The following is a 19876-nucleotide window of genomic DNA, read 5'->3' on the forward strand; positions in this document are numbered from 1 at the left end:
AACACAAATCTACTTCCATCGTTATTGAGAGAGAAAGAAATTAAGAAAGCTTTAAAACTAAAAGCCGCCGGGGAGTCTTTTTTTAAAAAAAATATTTATATTTCATTGCATAGACATGCCTCATAGGGAAAGGAGAATGAGGGATAAAAAAAAAGGAGTTGGATGAGGCTGCTAAAGGCAGGGGATACCTCATCAGCTGGGTGAATAGCAGACCTGGTAAGAACAAGCTTGCAAGGATAGTCTGGTATTAAATACAATTATAAACACAATTACAGTGTTATTTTTCTATAAGATTTTATGTCATTGCTTTATTAATCATTAGGTGCTAGAGTTGTTAAGTATGGATAATAATGAAATCATAGTTTTGAGAAAACTGTGCTGTTGGTGGCTCAGTGACCATCTGACGTGGTTTGTTCTCAGATGAACAAGTTGAGGAAGGAAGTTTTGATGCAGAGGTTGAAGGAAGAAAAGAGGCAGACTGACTGAGTCACAGCCAGAAAGTGTGGATGACAGTTTTGATTTCTATTCACTGTTGCCCCCTCCCAATTAAAATATGTCACAGTCGCAGGCAATTATTATCTAAAGCTGGTTAAAATTGAAGTTATGTTGTTTTAAGGTGTATTAAATACTTGTTCATGTGCCCCTTTTGATCTACGAGCACCCGCCCCTCCACCGGTCTCTGCACGGCCCTGCTGAAACACAGTGTGGGTCGACAGAGCTCAATATTTTGTTGGGGTGTACAGTGTACTGGAACATATTCCCTCCACACCCTTCTCACCTTTTTAACCCCTGACCCATTTTCATGCCTGCAGTTCTTTTCACAGATTTTTATTGGTCATCCACACGCCGTAGAATTAAAGTTCAGACATACAAAACAAGGAAACACATCTATATTAAACACTGTAAACGTTAGCATTGCTACATTGAGGCTGACAGGAAAAAAGACAACCTACTTTAGCCTGCTATAAAACATTGGAAATCTCCTCCAAAACGCAAATTTGCGTTTAAAAGGTGACGTTTCAAATATAAAAAATGGCTGCTTAACAGCATTTGTAAACAAAAAAAAAGGAGAAAAAAAAGATTACTGACACTACATGCAATGACAAAAAGAGCTTTTTTTTGCGGAGTGTAAATCTTCCTGTTAGCGGTTCAGCGAACATACTTCCGGTGAACATTTCAAAATAGGAGCATGTCATGTTCGTCACAACCCAGCATTTACACACGCGCAAATCCGATACCGATAAATATCGATTTCTCATTGACTCATTGGCTGCCATTGACGGTGCTCAAAGTCCAATCCTTTTGGACAACCCCTCCCAGTACAAATGGATGAAAAAAACTGCCAGCTGTTTGGTGGGAACGTCGTAGACCTTCCCCCTGAACTCCACCTCCATGTGGCTGCAAAGAACCCGACGACGACCTCCCCGAATTCTGTGAGCGAGACCGCTTAGTCCGTAGCGCCGACACCTGGTCTAAATCTGAAGGAGATCAAATAGACTCGACGTCTTCTCATAATGAACATTTGGAATGACTCGCCCTTCTTGACGCCAAGGACCAAACGTTGTTCTTATTCCTAGTCGTTAAATCTGAAGAAAGACACAAACAATCGGTATTGAACATGAATTTACACTCTGAAAAGCAACATTGTTTAGATCTTACTTGACCGTCTTCAGGCTATAGCTGGGATCCTCCTTGATGTCCAATAAGACCCTCTTTCCTTTTTCCTCTATTCGATTGTCCCTGAGATTCAACTCTTGAAGATGGGAGGGGTTTAACTTGAGAGCCTTGGCCAATGAAATGCATCCTGTATCTGCGATCCCGCACCATGACAGCCTGCAACAAATGAGATGATTCCCTTTAGTCAAGAAGGGAACCTGCTGAAAGTGATGAAGGTTCTGCTGAAAGTAGGGGTGCACGATATCCATTTTTTGAAACCGATACCGATAACTTCCTGCACCTCAAGGCCGATACCGATACAATATCCGATAATATATATACATTTTTTTCAATGTACTGTATATTCACCTGAGTTTTTGAACAAATGTAGGTCAAAAATACTAGTGATTGATTCAATATAGATTTGCCTTTACTGAACCAGAATTTTCATGACGACATGAACATTATTATAATGAACAAAACAAAGACAAAAACAGTTTTGACTCCAAATAAACTGTCAATATTCATTTTTCAAAAAATTCTAAAATTATAATATAATAAATATCTAATGATATATATAATTTGAGTCAATCACAATCAGTCAATATCATTGACGATGTGTTCCCCTGAACAATGAACACCGATGCTTAACAAACATAAACCCAACAGGTATTGTGCTTTGTCAGCAGATAAAATATTTGGTGCAACAGGAGAGGAGACTTCTGTCGTTTTGGTCCATGGAACAACTTTCTTAACCGGGCAATTACATATCAATAACCAAAAGACTTCTCGAGAGCTTGTAAACATAACACTGTAAAGTGCAAACATTCGCTAATTGCCATAGTAAGGTTTATAACTCAGTGAAGGAAAAATGCAGCCTCTAGAACAGTAATAAAACTGCATACTGGCAAAACAGGAGTGGAAACCAACGCACACATCCATATCCGACAATATGGCAAAAATATTATGAATAGGCCCGATAACATATATTCTTATCGGATTTATTGGGATGACGTCATAATTCCTATTATCGGACCGATAATTATCGTGCGCCTCTAGCTGAAAGTAACATTGTGTCTGCCTTTTCCTTGACTGATACAGGGTTGATGCAGGTCATTAAAAAGCATGAAGTCATTAAATGGATTTTGTGAAAATTGGGGCTTTAAAAAGGATTCAACTAAATGTTTCAAAGCCTTTCAAATTATGTAAACTTGACATGATTTTTTTTTTTAACATAATTGATTCCAGTTATGCTAATCGCAGCAGTGATTCCTAGATGACGAACTGAAGGAGCTCCTTACTTAAGGATTTTTAAGATGCAGTGTGGGCTGGCCAGTCCTTTCGAGAGGATCTCAACCCCTTCATCCGGCAGATAGTTGTAGCTCAGGTCCAGCTCTTGAAGATGGGAGGTGGTTACCTTCAGTGCCTCAGCCAATGAAATGCAACCTCGCTGAGTGATGCTGCACCATGACAGCCTGCAACAAATGAGATAATTGCCTGAAGTCAAAAAGGGAACCTGCTTAAAGTGATGAAGGTTCTGCTGAAAGTAATATTGTGTCTTCCTTTTCCTTGACTAATACAGGTTTGTCATTAAAAAGCATTAAAACTCTAACAGTTTTTTGGGGGTGAAAATTCAGGCCTTAAAAAGCATTAAAAATGGTAAATGGTGTTAAAAGGCTCCCAAAGCCATCCACCTACTGGTGACGCAGCACCTGGAGCAATGTGGGGTTCAGTATCTTGCTCAAGGATACTTAGGTGAGTTCATCGGGTGAGAGAACTGAACCCACATCCTCTGGGTTGTGGGACAGCTACTCTACTACTGAGCCGTGCCACCCCCTCAAAGAATAAAATTTAGGGAAACTTGACTGTTAAAAAAAACTTTTTTGTTGTTGTTTTTTTGTTTTACATAATTTATGAGAGTTGCTGCTAATAGCAGCAGTGATTCCTTTGATTAGTTAACGGGATCCATGGAAGATTACGAACTGTTATATCTCCTTACTTGAGGACTTTTAAGATGCAGTGTGGGCTGGCCAGTCCTTTCGAGAGGATCTCGACCCCTTCATCCGACAGATCGTTCCTGCTCAGGTCCAGCTCTTGAAGATGGGAGGGGTTTACCTTCAGTGCCTCAGCCAATGAAACATATCCTTTCTTCGTGATGCTGCACCATGACAGCCTGCAACAAATGAGATAATTGTATGAAGAAGGGAACCTGGTAAAAGTGGTGAATGTTTGCTCAAAGTGACATCATGTTTGCCTTTTCCTTGACTAATACAGGGTTGATGGGTGTCCTTTAAAAGCATCCTAACTCAACTGTTTTTTTGTGAGAATTCAGGCCTTAAAAAGCATTAAACTAAATGTTTGAGGCATTAAACTTTACGGAAACTTAACAGTTAAAAACATTTTTGGGACATAATTTATGAGAGTTGCTGGTAATAGCACTAGTGATTCCTTTGAGTAGTTAAGGGGATCCATGGAAGATTACGAACTGTTATATCTCCTTACTTGAGGACTTTTAAGATGCAGTGTGGGCTGGCCAGTCCTTTCGAGAGGATCTCAACCCCTTCACCCGACAGATTGTTCCCGTTCAGGTCCAGCTCTTGAAGATGTGAGGAGGTTACCTTCAGTGCCTCAGCCAATGAAACACATCCTCTACTGGTGATCCTGCAGTGTTCCAGACTGCAATAAATGAGATAATTGCATGAAGAAGGGAACCCGGTAAGAGTGGTGAATGTTTGCTCAAAGTAACATCGTGTTTGCCTTTTCCTTGACTAATACAGGGTTGATGGGCGTCATTTAAAAGCATCCAAACTCATTAACCGTTTCTTTGTGAAAATCCAGGCCTTAAAAAGCATTCAACTCCATGTTTGAGGCATTAAAAATTATGTAAACTTGACAGGATTTTTTTATTCATTTATTATTATTACAAATTTTATTAGAGTTGCTGCTAACGGCATCACTGATTCTTTTGATTAGTTGACCAGATTCATTGAAGATTACGAACTGAAGGACCTCCTTACTTGAGGATTTGTAAGATGCAGTGTGGGCTGGCCAGTCCTTTCGAGAGGATCTCGACCCCATCATCTGACACATTGTTCCTGGTCAGGTCTAGCTCTTGAAGATGGGAGGGTGTTACCTTGAGAGCCTCAGCCAATGAAACACATCCTTTACTCGTGATCCTGCACCATGACAGCCTGCAACAAATGAGATAACTGCCTCAAGTCCAGAATGGAACATTGGTTAAAGTGATGACGGTTCTGATGGAAGTAACATTGTTGTGCTGTCTTCACAACACGTGACATGTGTTGCTCTACAGCCAGCAAACCAAAAAATGAAACTCTTCAGAGACAAGGCGTACTTTTCTTGGGTTTATGGAGGTCTCAAATAGTTTGTTGGTAACTAAAATACAAATGAATACCGTAATTTCCCGAATATAACGCGCACTTTTTTCCCCCAAAATCAACTGGTAAACTCATGGTGCGCATTATAAACGGGTACATGGATGGAGACAGAAATATATATGTATTACATATATATATATAAACCGATTTTTTTCATTGACACGGCCACGTTGTGTTGAAGAAACGTATGCGGCCACCCGTTGTCGACCATTACGGTACGTGACGTCACCGTTTTGTTTCGGTAATACTTCACTCTAATCGGCCAAATGATTTCGTCTGTGTTAAATTCTGCTTTTTTCACTCTTCATAAAGCACAGAATTTAGTTTCTTGAACTCATTTGAGTCTACGTTTATTGCAGCTCCGCAATTCGGACTATAACAAATGTAAGGACACACACTTCGTGTGTCCGTCAACTATATCGGTCCCTCGGGAAACTCAAACCCAAATAACAATAGTTCCTTTTGTTACTAATGTCGTGCTGACAGCTATAAGCTCTCACGGATTTCCGACTTACGTTCTCACTTTCGTTTTACCGTATCAATCCATGGAAGAAACATTTATTCATCATGAGGAAACGAGCAAGTTATACAGCAGCCTTTATAAGAAAAGTCACATCTGTTTTGTTTTCTCCTAGATTCTGGTAAGTTGGAGAAGTTGTCAAATCATATTATTACCGTAAATACTGTCAGTTCACGTTAATGTTTTGAACTACCAATGTGCTATGCTTGAGCTGTGTTTCACCAGTCAGTAAAATGACATCTCTGTATCTGTACACAAGCTCTGTTTTCTTGTATTCTTCTATTTATTGGTGCTAAAATTAGGGTGCGCGTTATAAACGGGTACAATAATTTTCCCTAGATTTTACAAGTAAATTTGGGGTGCGCATTATACACGGGTGCGCCTTATATTCGGGAAATTACGGTACATTCAAAATGTAATACAATAATATCTTCCAACGTGTGAGTAGCTTAGCAGAAACACAACAGAATGTCTCAGTGAAATCAATGGATAGTGAAAAAGTTCGCCTCAAAGAGAAAAATACATTTTTCTTTCAAACTCAATATACAAACTAAGTAAAAACTTCCAAAGACGAAGGCTAGCCTAGGCTTAGCTGGCAGAGCAAGTTCGTCGATGTTACTAATAAGCCTCACGGGCGCTGAGAAACGTGTTTGAAAAGAGGAAAAAAGGTTGGCGTCAAAGATTGTTCAATGCAACAGATGCTCTGGCCCTCAGCATAAATGCACTTTTGCTAGAAAAGGATAGGTCTCACTCCCAAAGCTTTTCAGATGAAACCTTTGGACAACAATATTTATTTTTTAATTAACTTTTACAATTTTAAGTATCTTATTAAATTATTAATTCTTTATCATTTCAACACAAAGGCATGACAATTGTGTCTGCCTTTCCCTTTACTAATACACGGTTTATTCGGGTGATTAAAAAGCATTAAAAGTCATGAAATGGATTTTGTGAAAAATCAGGCCTTCAAAAGCATTCAACTAAATTTTGGAGGAATGAAAAATGATGTAAACTTGGCGGGAAAAACATTTTTTTTGAATGAAAATGAGATAATTGCCTGATGTCGGGAAAGGAACCTGGTTAAATTGGAGGAGGTTCTAATCAAAATAAAATTGTGACTGCCTTAGTGCCAAAATATACTGGCCGCGTTGACTGGGCACTACACAGTTTGTCAAAAATTGGCCCAAAAAAAAAAAAGTGGCTGCCTACAGCTGCGGTCCGGCAATTCCATCCCGTCAAGAGACCTCGGGTAATTAAGCACGCAAATGTGGCATTATAAACAACGACAAACACACGGAGTCTGTACTCATCAGAGAAGCAGAGAGAGAGGTGGACTTGATTTGACTGAACAATTTTTTTCCCAAATTTTTTTTTGCTTTTACCATGAGTTTGTGACACCATTTCTGTTTTAAATTACACACCTTGCATAATAACTCACAGTCAATCCTCATAGCTTCTGCTGCAGCTTCCTTTTTAATGATCTGCTGCATCATAAATCACATTGTGACTTTCCACCTCCACGATGAAGCTTTTGTCCATGTTTGCAGGTTTTTTTACGGTGAATAAGCAACTGGGCTTTTGATTCCAGGCCTTGCTCTGCCCATTTTGACGGATGCTTGTCCGGCAAAAATAGAAAATAGTCTAAACCATCCGTCAGGCTCTGGCACGCTGGAGTTGGTCCGCAGTCAATCCGGAGCACTGACGCGGCCACTATACTTTGAACGATAGGATAGAATGGAAACGCATTGGCTCCAATGCTCTATCTTGCTATACCCGGACCAAAGACGTGTCCGGTATATTTTGGCCATTGTCCTTGGATAGTAGCAACGGTGATTCATTCAATAAGTCAACCGTATCCGCGGAAGATTACGAACTGGAGGTAGATTTCTAAGTGGAAGAGCTCCTTACGTGAGGACTTCTAAGTTGCAGTGTGGGCTAGCCAGTCCTTTTGAGAGGATCTCGACTTCCTCGTCCGACACGTTGTAGTTGGAGCTCAGGTCCAGATGCCTCAGATTGGATGGAGAACTGAGAACGGAAGCCAGCAGGTAACAGCTGCCTTTGTCAAGCCAACATTTACTTAGACTGGAGAACACAGGAAGGAGGAAGTCGTGAGAGTGAGCCAAACCTAACTTCTGCTGACTATGGTATGGTGCTTTGAAAAAATATAATAGATTATATTTCAAGATACAAAACAAGACAACAAAAAATAAAGAGCAAATGACAAAATCCAAAGACATTATGCATTCTATTTTCCCGTGATAATATCACCAACATTACTTGTGCTGGATGGACGCAGTGTTTGTTTTGGATGTCGTCAAGAAGGATGTTTATCTCGTACAACCACGATGTGTGAATCGTAGTCTTTTTCTTTTTTTCAAGATTATAGATTGGATTGAACCCAAATTTTGACCCATTTGAGATTTTTCAAGATTTTGGATTTCCTACTGTTTCAGGATGAACTTTAGGTAAACCTGTTACACTGACCCAGCTTTTTGTTTGCAATTTCTTACCGTCTTTGCTGATGTCACTGACTTAGTTTAGGCATTACACACATTGAAATTAGGGTTAGGCAACAATTAAATGTGTTCATCTCAAGTAATCGCATGAAGTCTTTGCAATGAATCACACTGTCATCATCACTTCAAAAGTAGCAATAGACGTGGTTATATAGTTATCTTTCCACTCGTCCAAACAGCCACGAGTCAACTTCGCCATCAGTGCCAACCATTTCTGGTTCTCAGACATTTTTCAGAAACCATAGCTTTTTGTTCATTTACACTGATTTTGGCTGATCTGTCAAGCACTACAGAATATTGGGTTTCATGGCTAAACATAAAAGAACAAGTCGATTCCAATCTTTCATCAGTAAAAGACGTTTTTCTACACTTTTCCGTTCTTCAGTTATGAGCAGTTAAAAATCCTCAATTCTTGTTTCTATACGTTTTGGTAGTAAACTTGAGTGTTCCAAAAATGTATGAACACATTTTTGGGAGTGAATGAGGTGATTTTGTTTTGTTTTCCGATTTGTTGTCGCGTCTTCTGACAAGCAATTGTGTTTTAATTTGTTTTTGTGTGTGTGGGTATGAGATTTGTATTAGTGTTTTTTTTTTTTTTAATCCATCTGTTTTGTGATTTTTGATTGTTTCATAATTTTTAGTTGTTTTGTTTGTGTTTTGTGCACTTCTTCTTGGATTTGCCATTGTGCTTTTGGAATTTTCAGAGTCCACTTCATTTCACTTTAGAGAACTTACTCTGATTTTTGAGAAGCCTTGACCACCAACAGCAGCTTTTCGAGTCCCAAAGGCGATCGGGAGTAGTTGGCAAGACAAAAGGACTTCATGGTTTTGTCGTCTGTAAGTAAGAAGAAGGCCAGGGCCGACCACATGTCATTTGACATTTGACGCCTGGACAAACGACCTGAACCTAGTTGATACTGGATCTGCTTCAGCAAGGAGTCGTCCTTCAGCTCGTTTAGGCAGTAGAACAAGTTGACATTCTTCTCTGGAGTGTTCTGTTTGATCCTTTCCTTGATCAACTCGACTGTCTTTGACTTGCTTTGCTCCCAGTCATGAGGAACCTTCAGCAGTGCCCCTACTATTTCCTGGTTGCACTGCAATGAAAGACCAACGAGGAAGCGGAGGAACATATCCAGGTTTCCTTCACTTTCCGAGGCTCTCTGGAGAGCTGACTTGTGGACCTCAGTGATTGTCTTCCGCTTAACAGGCATGAACAATTTTTTCCATCTTGATGTATCCAGTACGTTCTTGTTGTCGTGGAAGAAACACATCTTTACGTACAGTGCGGCCAGATACTCCTGGATGGTGAGGTGGATAAACTGAAACATCTTTTGTTTCTTGCTTTTGAGCGGATGGATCTCCTTAAAGACCTCTGTGAATAAACCGCAGTGTTTTGCTGCTTGGCTGTAATCAAAGCAGCTGTCCTCCAGGTCTTTCTCGTAGAAGATCTGACACTGATTCATGGTGTGGTCAAAGGCCAGTTTGGCGAGCGCTTTCACGTCAGGGATGTACTCCGCTGTATTTCTCTCCTTGGAGTTTTCCAGGTGGTGACCAATAAACGCTGAGTACATGTCAGTCAGCGTTGTGGGAAGCTCTCCCTCCTTCCCTTTGTCCAAATGAACCTGAAGAACTGTGGCGGTGAGCCAGCAGAAGATGGGAATATGGCACATGATGAAGATGGTGCGAGATTTCCGAATGTGCTCAATGACACGCTCCTCATTTGGGAACCTTTTCCTGAAGTACTCCAGCCTCCGGGAATCGCTGAATCCTCCCACCTCTGTTCTGCTGTCGATGAGGTCGGCGGGGATATCGCGGGCTGCCGCGGGCCGCGTGGTGATCCAAACCCTGGCGCACGGAAGCAGGTTCCCTTTGATGAGATACGCCAGCAGTACTTCTAGCGGGTAGCTTTCCTTCACGTTCTTGTTCACTTTCCTCGCTTTCTTCAAGTCGATTTTGAAGTTGCACTCGTCCAGTCCGTCGAGGATAAACAAGATCTTGATCCCGCTGCTTTCAAAGTCCTGCTTCCCAGAAGTTTGCAGATAGATAAATATCTCGTTCAGTCTCTCGCGCATGTGACTGTCTCCGCAGGCAAAAGTTTGGATCAATTCGGCCAACGTAAAGCTCTCCCCTTTCTCCATGTTTAACTCGCGGAAGGTGAAAGGAAATATGAAGTCCACGTCCTGGTTAGCACTACCGCTGGCCCAGTCCCAGACAAACTTTTGAATCAGGAAGGTTTTTCCTATTCCCGCGAAGCCGACGGTGAGCATCGTACGTATCGGTCGCCGGTTCCCGTCGGGGCTTTTGAAGATGTCGCACGGCAGGATCGACTGCTTGGCCGCGCCGTCACACGTTTCCATCTGGAGGACTTCATGCCGCCCGTCCGGGCTGACGTCTGCCCCGTAGGTAATGTCTAGCTGCGTGTAGACGTTCTCCAAGGGCTGCTGCTGCTGCCAGCGCTCGGTGTTGCCCTCGGAAGCAAAGCTGTATAAACGCCGCAGGTTGTCTTGGAGCTCCCTCTTCAATCTGGCAATCTGATCGTCATCGTGGACGGAGAAGTCGGCGCCTGCAAGAAAGCAGCAGTGACAGCAGTTAAGGACAAAACAGTTCCATTCCACACCTAAATATTTATTGATAGATTATGACGTTACATTATTATATTTGACTTTTATGTGATACTTGTGTGTGAATTTAAAAATAGTTTGAAAATGGCTATTCGTTAACGATACGATATATATTTTGTTTCACTTTTCAGATCGACCCTTTGCCAGAGCTCCAAGTAGTGACGGGATATGTCGTTCACATGAGGAAACGAATCCATTCCGGTTCATTCAGTAAAAAAACTCGTTCAAACAAATCGTTCACTGAATCGTTCGCCCCCTCACCTCCCCACCAACACCCGCCCAAATGAAAAATTCAGTTAGTGAACAGGAAGTGACGTTTCCAAACGAATGACCATAGACCGCTTAGCAATATAACTGAACGGGAAATGACATTGCTTGGTCCCTCCCCATCTTACACGCAGGCTCCTCATTGGCCGTTCGTCGTAGATTCAGAAGTGAGTGACAGACAATATCATTCTTTTTTCGCCTCGTCTGACTTCCCACCCAGCTGCAATAGCAATGGAGCGTCTGTCATATTTCTATGGGATCAAAGTTATTTCTCTTTCTTGCATTTTGATTTAGGACACGGTTAAACATTTTCCTTTTTGGGGGAATGGGCGCGGGGGCGCACAGACTTTCTCGTGCATGATCTTGATAACATATACAGTGGGGCAAATAAGTATTTAGTCAACCACTAATTGTGCAAGTTCTCCCACTTGAAAATATTAGAGAGGCCTGTAATTGTCAACATGGGTAAACCTCAACCATTAAGGCCAGAATGTGGGAAAAAAACAACAGAAAATCACATTGTTTGATTTTAGAGAATTTGTTTGCAAATCATGGTGGAAAATAAGTATTTGGTCAATACCAAAAGTTCATCTCAACACTTTGTTATGTACCCTTTGTTGGCAATAACGGAGGCCAAACGTTTTCTGTAACTCTTCTCAAGCTTTTCACACACTGCTGCTGGTATTTTGGCCCATTTCTCCATGCAGATCTCCTCTAGAGCAGTGATGTTTTGGGGCTGTTGTTGGGCAACATAGACTTTCAACTCCCTCCTCACCCCGTGGCGTCAAAATGATAACAAGAACGGTGAGCAAAAATCCCAGAACCACACGGGGGAACCTAGTGAATGACCTACAGAGAGCTAGGACCACAGTAACAAAGACTACTATCAGTAACACAATGCACCGCCAAGGACTCAAATCCTGCACTGCCAGACGTGTCCCCCTGCTGAAGAAAGTACACGTCCAGGCCCGTCTGCGGTTCACTAGAGCGCATTTGGATGATCCAGAAGAGGAGTGGGAGAATGTGTTATGGCCTGGACGTGTACTTTCTTCAGCAGAGTCCCTGGTGGGACTCCCTAATACTCCCTGAGTATTAAGATGATCTGATTGAAATATCATTTTTTTCCCACTGGTATTAATAAATAAATAATCCAGTCAGCTCCTCTGTCGTCCCCTCGTCTCAGAACGTCAAATGCTGACGTGAAATAATTGTTTGCTCTTGACAATGTCGCCTTTCAACTCTCATTAGTCTGTTAAGAAAAATGGAGACATATTGCTACGTTAACCGTGCCCGCTTGCGTTGTTTTCGGGCGCTTGAGTGGCACGGGATGGACGGACCAACCAACCAACCAACCAACACCCGACATTCTCTGATACGAAAAAAATAAAACACTCGGGGGTTAAGACACTGATTGGTCGTGCGCGATGTCAGACGCTGCCGTTGTTGCTGCTTGTTGATGTTCCATTTTTATGATCAGTTGTCAAAACCTTACTGAGATTTATAGTTTATCAGTCATCAAGCAATGTTTGTGATTATCCATATTTGGCATGTGAAATTTTTCGACTTAAGCTGGTGATGACACTTTCTAAAATGTAAGAAATCTGGGGAAAAAAAGTTCATGACGATTGATGATTTAAGATTAAAATATGTGCAACAAGGCACCGTTTTTGGAGGGTGGTTTTTAAATATGCATAGTAAAATCAAACCCTAATTTCAAAAAAATTGCTCAGAGTGTTAAGGGTTGAAATGAGAGAAATCGCTCCCGTTCTTTGAGATGTGGAGACTCCTCTCATTGTACAAACACCACGCCAATGATTAGTTGGAGTAGCGATTTCATTTTATGATGTCATTTATTTCTATTTTAAGTGAACTGTTTTCATTCATATAAACTGCAGTCATGTGCTGAAAAAAAATCAATGTACTGTTAACACTGATCAATGACTTTTTTTTAAGAACTAAGGATTTATTTTTAATTCCTAATCATTTGTCATGTTTCTCATGTGTGGCTCAAAATGACCTAAAAAAAATGACCTCATCTATTGCTCCAGTGATGCATTCCAAAGAAATAAATGAGATGAGGAAGAGCGATTGTTGAGCTCTCGATAAGATCTCACCATTCTCAGATATGTCTCAGATGATAAAGAGAAAGTCTATTGTTCCTAAAGGGCCTCTTAGGAGCAACAGAGCAGCAACCAATGATCACATAATGAGAAGCAATGGTTATGTCTCAGGAGTTGAGATTGGGAAATAGATGAGCAACAAAGTTTTTGCTACGGGTCGTTTCATGTTTAGCTTCAACGGTTTTCAAATCACCTGCTTTCTACCACAGGAAGCTGTGTCGGGGACTAACCTTTAACTTTCAGCATGTCACTGCGCAGCTTCTCGGCCAAATCGTTGTTCTCGATCTTCTCCAGAATCTTGACGGTCTCATCCAGAGTGTTCTCACCGTGCTTAATCAAGAGCTTGTCAGCAATGTACTCACGGCAGGTGTTTTCACGCACGCTTCTAGGCAGGCCCGTGTGGAACCTGAAGGACTCAAAGTCATCCTCCCCCAGCTCCCTCAGCGTGTTCCACAGCAGGTCCCTACGTCCGCTGTCCAGAGCCATCCTTCTGACTTATATACACGTGAGGGAGTTGACCGTTGATCAGGTATCTACAGATGACAACTTTTATTGACTTATTGTAACTTCAGCTCATAAACCGTTTGAGTGACGTGACGCAAAACACCGATGTCAGGTCAATCTTCTTAATTTCTCTTAGCAGTGGTCGAATGTAACGAAGAAAAAGTATCATCTATGTACTTGAGTACATTTTTGTGTATCTATACTTGAGTACAAAAATGAAGTGGTACTTTTTACTTTTAATTCAATACGTTTTACATCAGATATACAGTATATACTTTTTACTCCACTACTTTTCAAATAGTCACCTGGATTACACGTTACTTTTGATTGTTGTTGCCTCATTGTGAATTGATCGTTTTCATGACTTCGGCGCAATCGATAAGCCCCATGCAAGTATACCTTAACTGAGCACTAGAGGCAGCAACAGCACTTCCAACAGCAGTTTTTTCTGCCCGCTGTCTAGAACCATCCTTCCTCCTTGTTAATATGAGAGCGAGGTGACCGTCGATCGGGCATCTGTGAATGACAACTTTTCATCGCTTATCGTAACTTCAGCTTATAAACCATCTGAGTGACACGACGTAAAATACATTTCCCGGGAAAGCGACACTCATTGCTAATGTTTTTTTAGCCACAAAATGACCTGTTGTGATGTATAAAATATTTGAAATGAATGAAGACAAAATTATTCCATCATTCTATATCTTCTATTGCAAAGAGGTCCAATAGCAAAATTTCTAACCTAACCATCCTTCCTCCTTGTTAATGTGTGAGCGAGATGACCATCGATCAGGTATCTGTGAATGACAACTTTTCATCGCTGATCGTAACTTCAGCTTGTAAATCATTTGAGATACATCACACAAGACATTTCCCAGGAAAGCGACACGACATGAGGTAGGAACTCATTGCTAACTTTTTTTGAGCTACAAAATAACCTGTTTTGACGTAGAAAATATTTGAAATGAATGAAGACAAAATGACCAGTCATTCTATATTTTCGATTGCAAAGAGGTTTGATCGCAACATTTCTGAGCAATTGCTGTATTTATGACCAGATATATGGTGAGATATTAGCACAGGCTAAAGTCTATAGTTTTATTATCGCAGTCCAATTCCACTCATAACAGAACTTACGCGTTTATGTGACTCGATATCTGGTGAGATATCAGCCAAGTCAGTTTTTTTTTTTTTAATCACCCCACCACTTGACACACCCTTAGCACTGATGACAAAGATCAGCAAAAACTATTTCCTAGGACCCAAAATCGGTTGCTTGCCTAAGCCTTTATTGGGCAAGCTCCTAGGGATTCACCTACTTTTTAAGTCGAAAAACTGAATCAACTTCCTGACCAGACGGTACAATTGATCATCTAGCGAAAAGCTGACCACCATTTGACCAATCGAACTAAAATGAGATCACATGTACAGGTAATCATAGCTAAACAACCAAACCCAGTAACTGAAAAATCTATGAACAAACTTGGGCTAACAATACACTGACTATCCAACAACTAAAAGTACTTACGCGAGCCTCTCATCTCGTCCTTGTCCTCGTCTTTCGCCGTGTGAGTGACTTAAATACTTTGCGCACAGGACCAAAGTCCTCAACGACCGAAGGACACACCCACACCGCAGGAGCGTCTCTGTGCGTACGTTTGCGCAAAAAAAAAAAAAAAAAAAAAAAACTCAGGAAAAGCATCTAGTAAATTCTGATGGTCTCCATTTACATGACATTTTAGAGATACTTTTAATGTGCCACCTAAACATTATTAAGTAATTGTTTTTGAAACAATCAGCAAATGCGAGTTGAATGACCAATCTCCAAGTAGCTCACCAGAATAATTAGAAGCAATGTTGAACAAGTCAAGTATAGATATACGTAGACGTGAAACGTCGCTTCTTCTGGGTCGTCGAGTATGTTCCGAGAGAAGTTGATGAAATAGCTACCTCATTTGAACTTTCGACTGGTTAGATTTGATCAGAGGTTGATGAGCTTTAACATGGCCTAGTTACTGCTTATAGGAGGGTTGGTCGCTTCCTGTTGATTTCGGTCATCTTCTGTTGATTACAGGTCACTTCCTGTTAATGCAATTGACATATGTTGCTGTCAATGTGATCATCAATGTGGCATCAATAAGAATTGTGCATCACCATACCCTAAAACATTTACCTCCTGTAACTCAGGTGAAACACTTTTGTCCTGCTCAGTTTGTGGTAAAAAATTTGCTCACAGTGTAAGCTTAAAAAGACACACCAGAACGGCGGCTGATGGGGAAACCTTTTTATTGCTCAGTTTGCGAAGATTCCTTCCAACATCAAACCTTAAAACCACACACTGGGGAGAAACCTTTCTCTGCTCAGTTTGTGGCTAGGGATTCCCTGTATGGGGAACCTTAAAAAGGAGAATGCACACGGTTGGGAAACCTTTGTCCTGCTCAGTTTCTGCTGTTCCAGGCTATGAAACATAAGTGTGTTGGTGCGAAAAGCAGTGACTGTTAAAGGCTTTGCCTCTGATCCAAGTTTCAGTCGTCGCTTTGTTTTGTCTGTAGTCCTTCTTCTAGTCCACTTGTGGACTCGTTTTGAGAATTATCAGTTCAGCAATGCATCTGCTTTGTTTACTGTTCTGGTGATGAACATGACTGACTGAAAATGGAAACTAATGGACATTTCTTTTGCTTTGTTGTACCCTGTTATCTAACTGATCAGACTATAGAGATGTTAACTGTTTATTCCTCTTCTTTATGATTTTTTTTTTTTAAATACACAAATATATTGAAAAATAGAAAATATTTACTTTTTTCCTTTTCAAAAATGTTCAAAACAAAGGCAGGTAGTTCCAGGGTCACGACGTACCCGACATACGTTATTTCGACCTAACGATGCCGAAGTCTCGTCCGCCATTTTGTCTCCAGTCTATTTTTTTGTCTCATAGCACTATTATGGAAACTAGTACAGTAGGTTTAGATGACATGATGCCTCGTGAGTTGGCAGCAGAGGCTTAAGTATATCGTTTTATTATCGCAGTCCAATATCACTCATAACGAAACTAGTGCGTTCATATAAGTTTATATCTTATGAGATATCAGCAGAGGCTAAAGTCAGTTGTTTTATAACATCCCACTTGACACACTCATTGGACTAATGACAAATGTCAGCAGGGTAACAATTGACTATTTCTTGAGGACCTAGAATAGGAGGTTGGCCAATAAAGGCTTAGGCATGGTACCAAATGATTCGCTTACTATATAAGCCGAAAGACTGTCGTATTTTATGCACTATAAGGTGCACCTAAAAGCTTTAAATGTTCTCAAAAGCTGACAGTGTGCCTTACATATGAATTGAGTCACAACAGGTCTCACAGCAACACGGATCGTAGCATAACGAATGCATTGTAGCAGCTATTCTATGCGCCTTATAATGCGGTGCGCGATATACAGGACTGTCTCAGATAATTAGAATATTGTGATAAAGTTCTTTACTTTCTGTAATGCAATTAAAAAAACAAAAATGTCATACATTCTGGATTCATTACACATCAACTGAACTATTTCAAGCCTTTTATTATTTTAATATTGCTGAATTTGGCTTACAGCTTACGAAAACTCAAAAATCCTATCTCAAAATATTAGAATATCATGAAAAAGTATACAAGTAGGCTATTCAACTAATCACCTGAATCATCTACTGTAATTAACTCGAAACACCTGCGAGGGTTTCCTGAGCCTTAAAAACCCTCAGCTTGGTTCAGTAAACTAAATCACAAGTATGGGGAAGACTGCTGATCTGACTGCTGTCCAGAGTACCATCATTGATACCCTCCATCAGGAGGGTAAGACACAAAAAGAAATTTCTCAAAGAGCAGGCTGTTCACAGGTTGCATTTCATTTGGAAGTCAAGGCGCCAGAGTCTGGAGAAAGGCTGGAGAGGAGCAAAATCCAAGTTGCTTGAAATCCAGTGTGAAGTTCCCACAGTCAGCAATGGTTTGGGGAGCCATGTCAGCTGCTGGTGTTGGTCCACTGTGTTTCATCAAGTCCAGAGTAAATGCAACTGTGTACCAAGAGATTTTAGAGCACTACATGCTTCCATCTGCTGAAAAGCTCTACGGAGATGAGGATTTCATTTTCCAGCATGATCTGGCACCTGCCCACAGTGCCAAAACCACCAGTAACTGGTGCACTGACCATGGCATCACTGTCCTTGATTGGCCTGCTAATTCCCCTGACCTGAACCCCATCGAGAATTTGTGGGGTATAGTTAAGAAGAAGATGAAAGACACCAGACCTACAAATGCAAATGAGCTGAAGGCCGCTATCGAAGCATCCTGGGCATCAATAACACCTCAGCAATGCCACAGGCTGATTGCCTCCATGCCACGCCGGATTGATGCAGTAATCCGTGCAAAAGGATTCCCAACCAAGTACTGAGTGCATCAATGGACATTTTCAAATGTTTGATTTAGTTTTGCTGTTATAAAATTATTTTTTTACTTGGTCTGAGGAAGTATTCTAATTTTTTGATATAGGATTTTTGAGGTTTCTTAAGCTGTAAGCCAAAATCAGCAATATTCAAATAATAAAAGGCTTGAAATAGTTCAGTTGATGTGTAATGAATCCAGAATGTATGACATTTTTGTTTTTTTAATTGCATTACAGAAAGTAAAGAACTTTATCACAATATTCTAATTATCTGAGACAGTCCTGTATGTGTGTTGTGGTTCAGGTATTTGCCCAGTCCTTAATGGCAAACGGAGGTGTGGTGCGTTTAGTGGATGGTCCTTGTAAATGTTCGTGCGCGTCACGTGACTGAGTGTCGTGCGTGTCACGTGGACGTCCTGTCACGTTTGAAAAGGGAAATGCCGCGATCGTTCAGAACGACGAGTAGTAAGCCTTGACCCGGTGTACAACCAACAGATAAAGCACTTTTGTTTCATTATATTGTGGGTGGTGTTGTCTGTTTTAACTGTTACAATGTTGCGGTTTACGCTACTTGATGACGCAGCTTTGCTAGCGTTTCTGAGCTCTCATTCTAACCACGCAGCGATCGTTTGCAAAGTCATCAAAATGCCATACTCACATGGGATAATTGGGGATTGTGTTATTTGATTTTGTGGATGTACGGCGTGCTTTGATCGTCTGATCGTCACGTTTGTCCGATTAAATGTAAGTCGTAAGCACGGGTTTTTAAATCAGCTGGTGAGTGACTTCCTGGTACCGCGAGGCATTATGGGACTTGTAGTTCACGTATATCAGACTGCATAGTGTTTGTACAGTTTGGCAATGGGTTATTTAAATTGATGTGGTTATACTACTGAAATATAAATATAAAATTCATGAAGTCTGATTTTTTTTTTTAACAAGTATTGATTCATTTACATTGATGCTGGTGATGTGTTGGTGATGGTGTTAATTTGATAATTTTTTAAATAATTTATAGGTCAGTCATGTTCTTCTCACTGAATGCATTCTTAAAGGAAATTGTGTAGTTTGATAGGATCTTTATATTGGCGATATGCTTGGTAACACATTTTATGTGGTGTTTATGCTACCGGTGTTCTGCCAAAATATGCTACATCGGCGAAACGTCCTACATTAGTCGATTTTGACACTTAAAGTCCTACCGTGCGCTCTAAACTTGTTTTGTTTAGATGCATACAGGAATAAGGTACTAAAAAATGCCCGCAGAAAATACTTAAATGTAGTTATATCAAATAAGGACGGTTTAAACACGCTACGTGACTAATTTGGTCAACTGCTTCAAAGCTAACACAAAAAAACACAATGGTTAAAAGTATGAGAGGGTAATACATGCAAAAAGTATCTTTGAGGCTGTGAAAAGGTTCTAAATAACTAAATAAAAACAAAAATAGTGAGTACTCGCCGCCTCTAACCGATGTGCGCATGCGTGTGAATGCATGCGCAAGCGCCCTGAGCATTGTGTAGGACGTTTCGCCGCGTAGTAAGGAATGGCCGAACACCGGGTCAGTATTTAGTAAGTGGGAGGATTATATGCATCTAACCATTGTTTGAGAAACTGAAATTGCATATTTAACATTCTTTTGGTTATTACCTACTGCCACGACTGCCACTACTGCTACTATGGCTGATCCCGCCTGTCATTTTTAACTGCAAATAGCAAAAATAAAAAGGAAAAGTGTGCTGAGTAATTCCCCATACACTGTGTTAAACCCCTTTCCGTGGGGAAAACGGAACCGCGTGCCTTCATTGCGGTGCGCCTTAGAATGCGGAAAATACGGTATGATACTTGTTTACCG

The 19876-nt window shown here is 40.8% G+C and overlaps 1 protein-coding gene across 1 annotated transcript; it reads right to left on the reverse strand.

Annotated features, from left to right (window-relative positions):
- Window positions 1–837: 837 nt before the first annotated feature.
- LOC130928663 (NACHT, LRR and PYD domains-containing protein 12-like) lies at window positions 838–13584 on the reverse strand. Its single transcript, XM_057855759.1, has 9 exons — window positions 13329–13584; window positions 8826–10653; window positions 7483–7656; window positions 4674–4847; window positions 4159–4332; window positions 3656–3829; window positions 2958–3131; window positions 1660–1833; window positions 838–1586 (listed from the first exon to the last, which is right to left on the reverse strand). Exons 1-9 carry the CDS (start codon window positions 13582–13584, stop codon window positions 1574–1576), a joined length of 3141 nt encoding a protein of 1046 aa, XP_057711742.1. The 3' UTR covers window positions 838–1573.
- Window positions 13585–19876: the final 6292 nt, after the last annotated feature.

The sequence above is a fragment of the Corythoichthys intestinalis genome, chromosome 1, assembly GCF_030265065.1.
Source record: "Corythoichthys intestinalis isolate RoL2023-P3 chromosome 1, ASM3026506v1, whole genome shotgun sequence".
In the NCBI taxonomy this organism is placed as follows: domain Eukaryota; kingdom Metazoa; phylum Chordata; class Actinopteri; order Syngnathiformes; family Syngnathidae; genus Corythoichthys; species Corythoichthys intestinalis.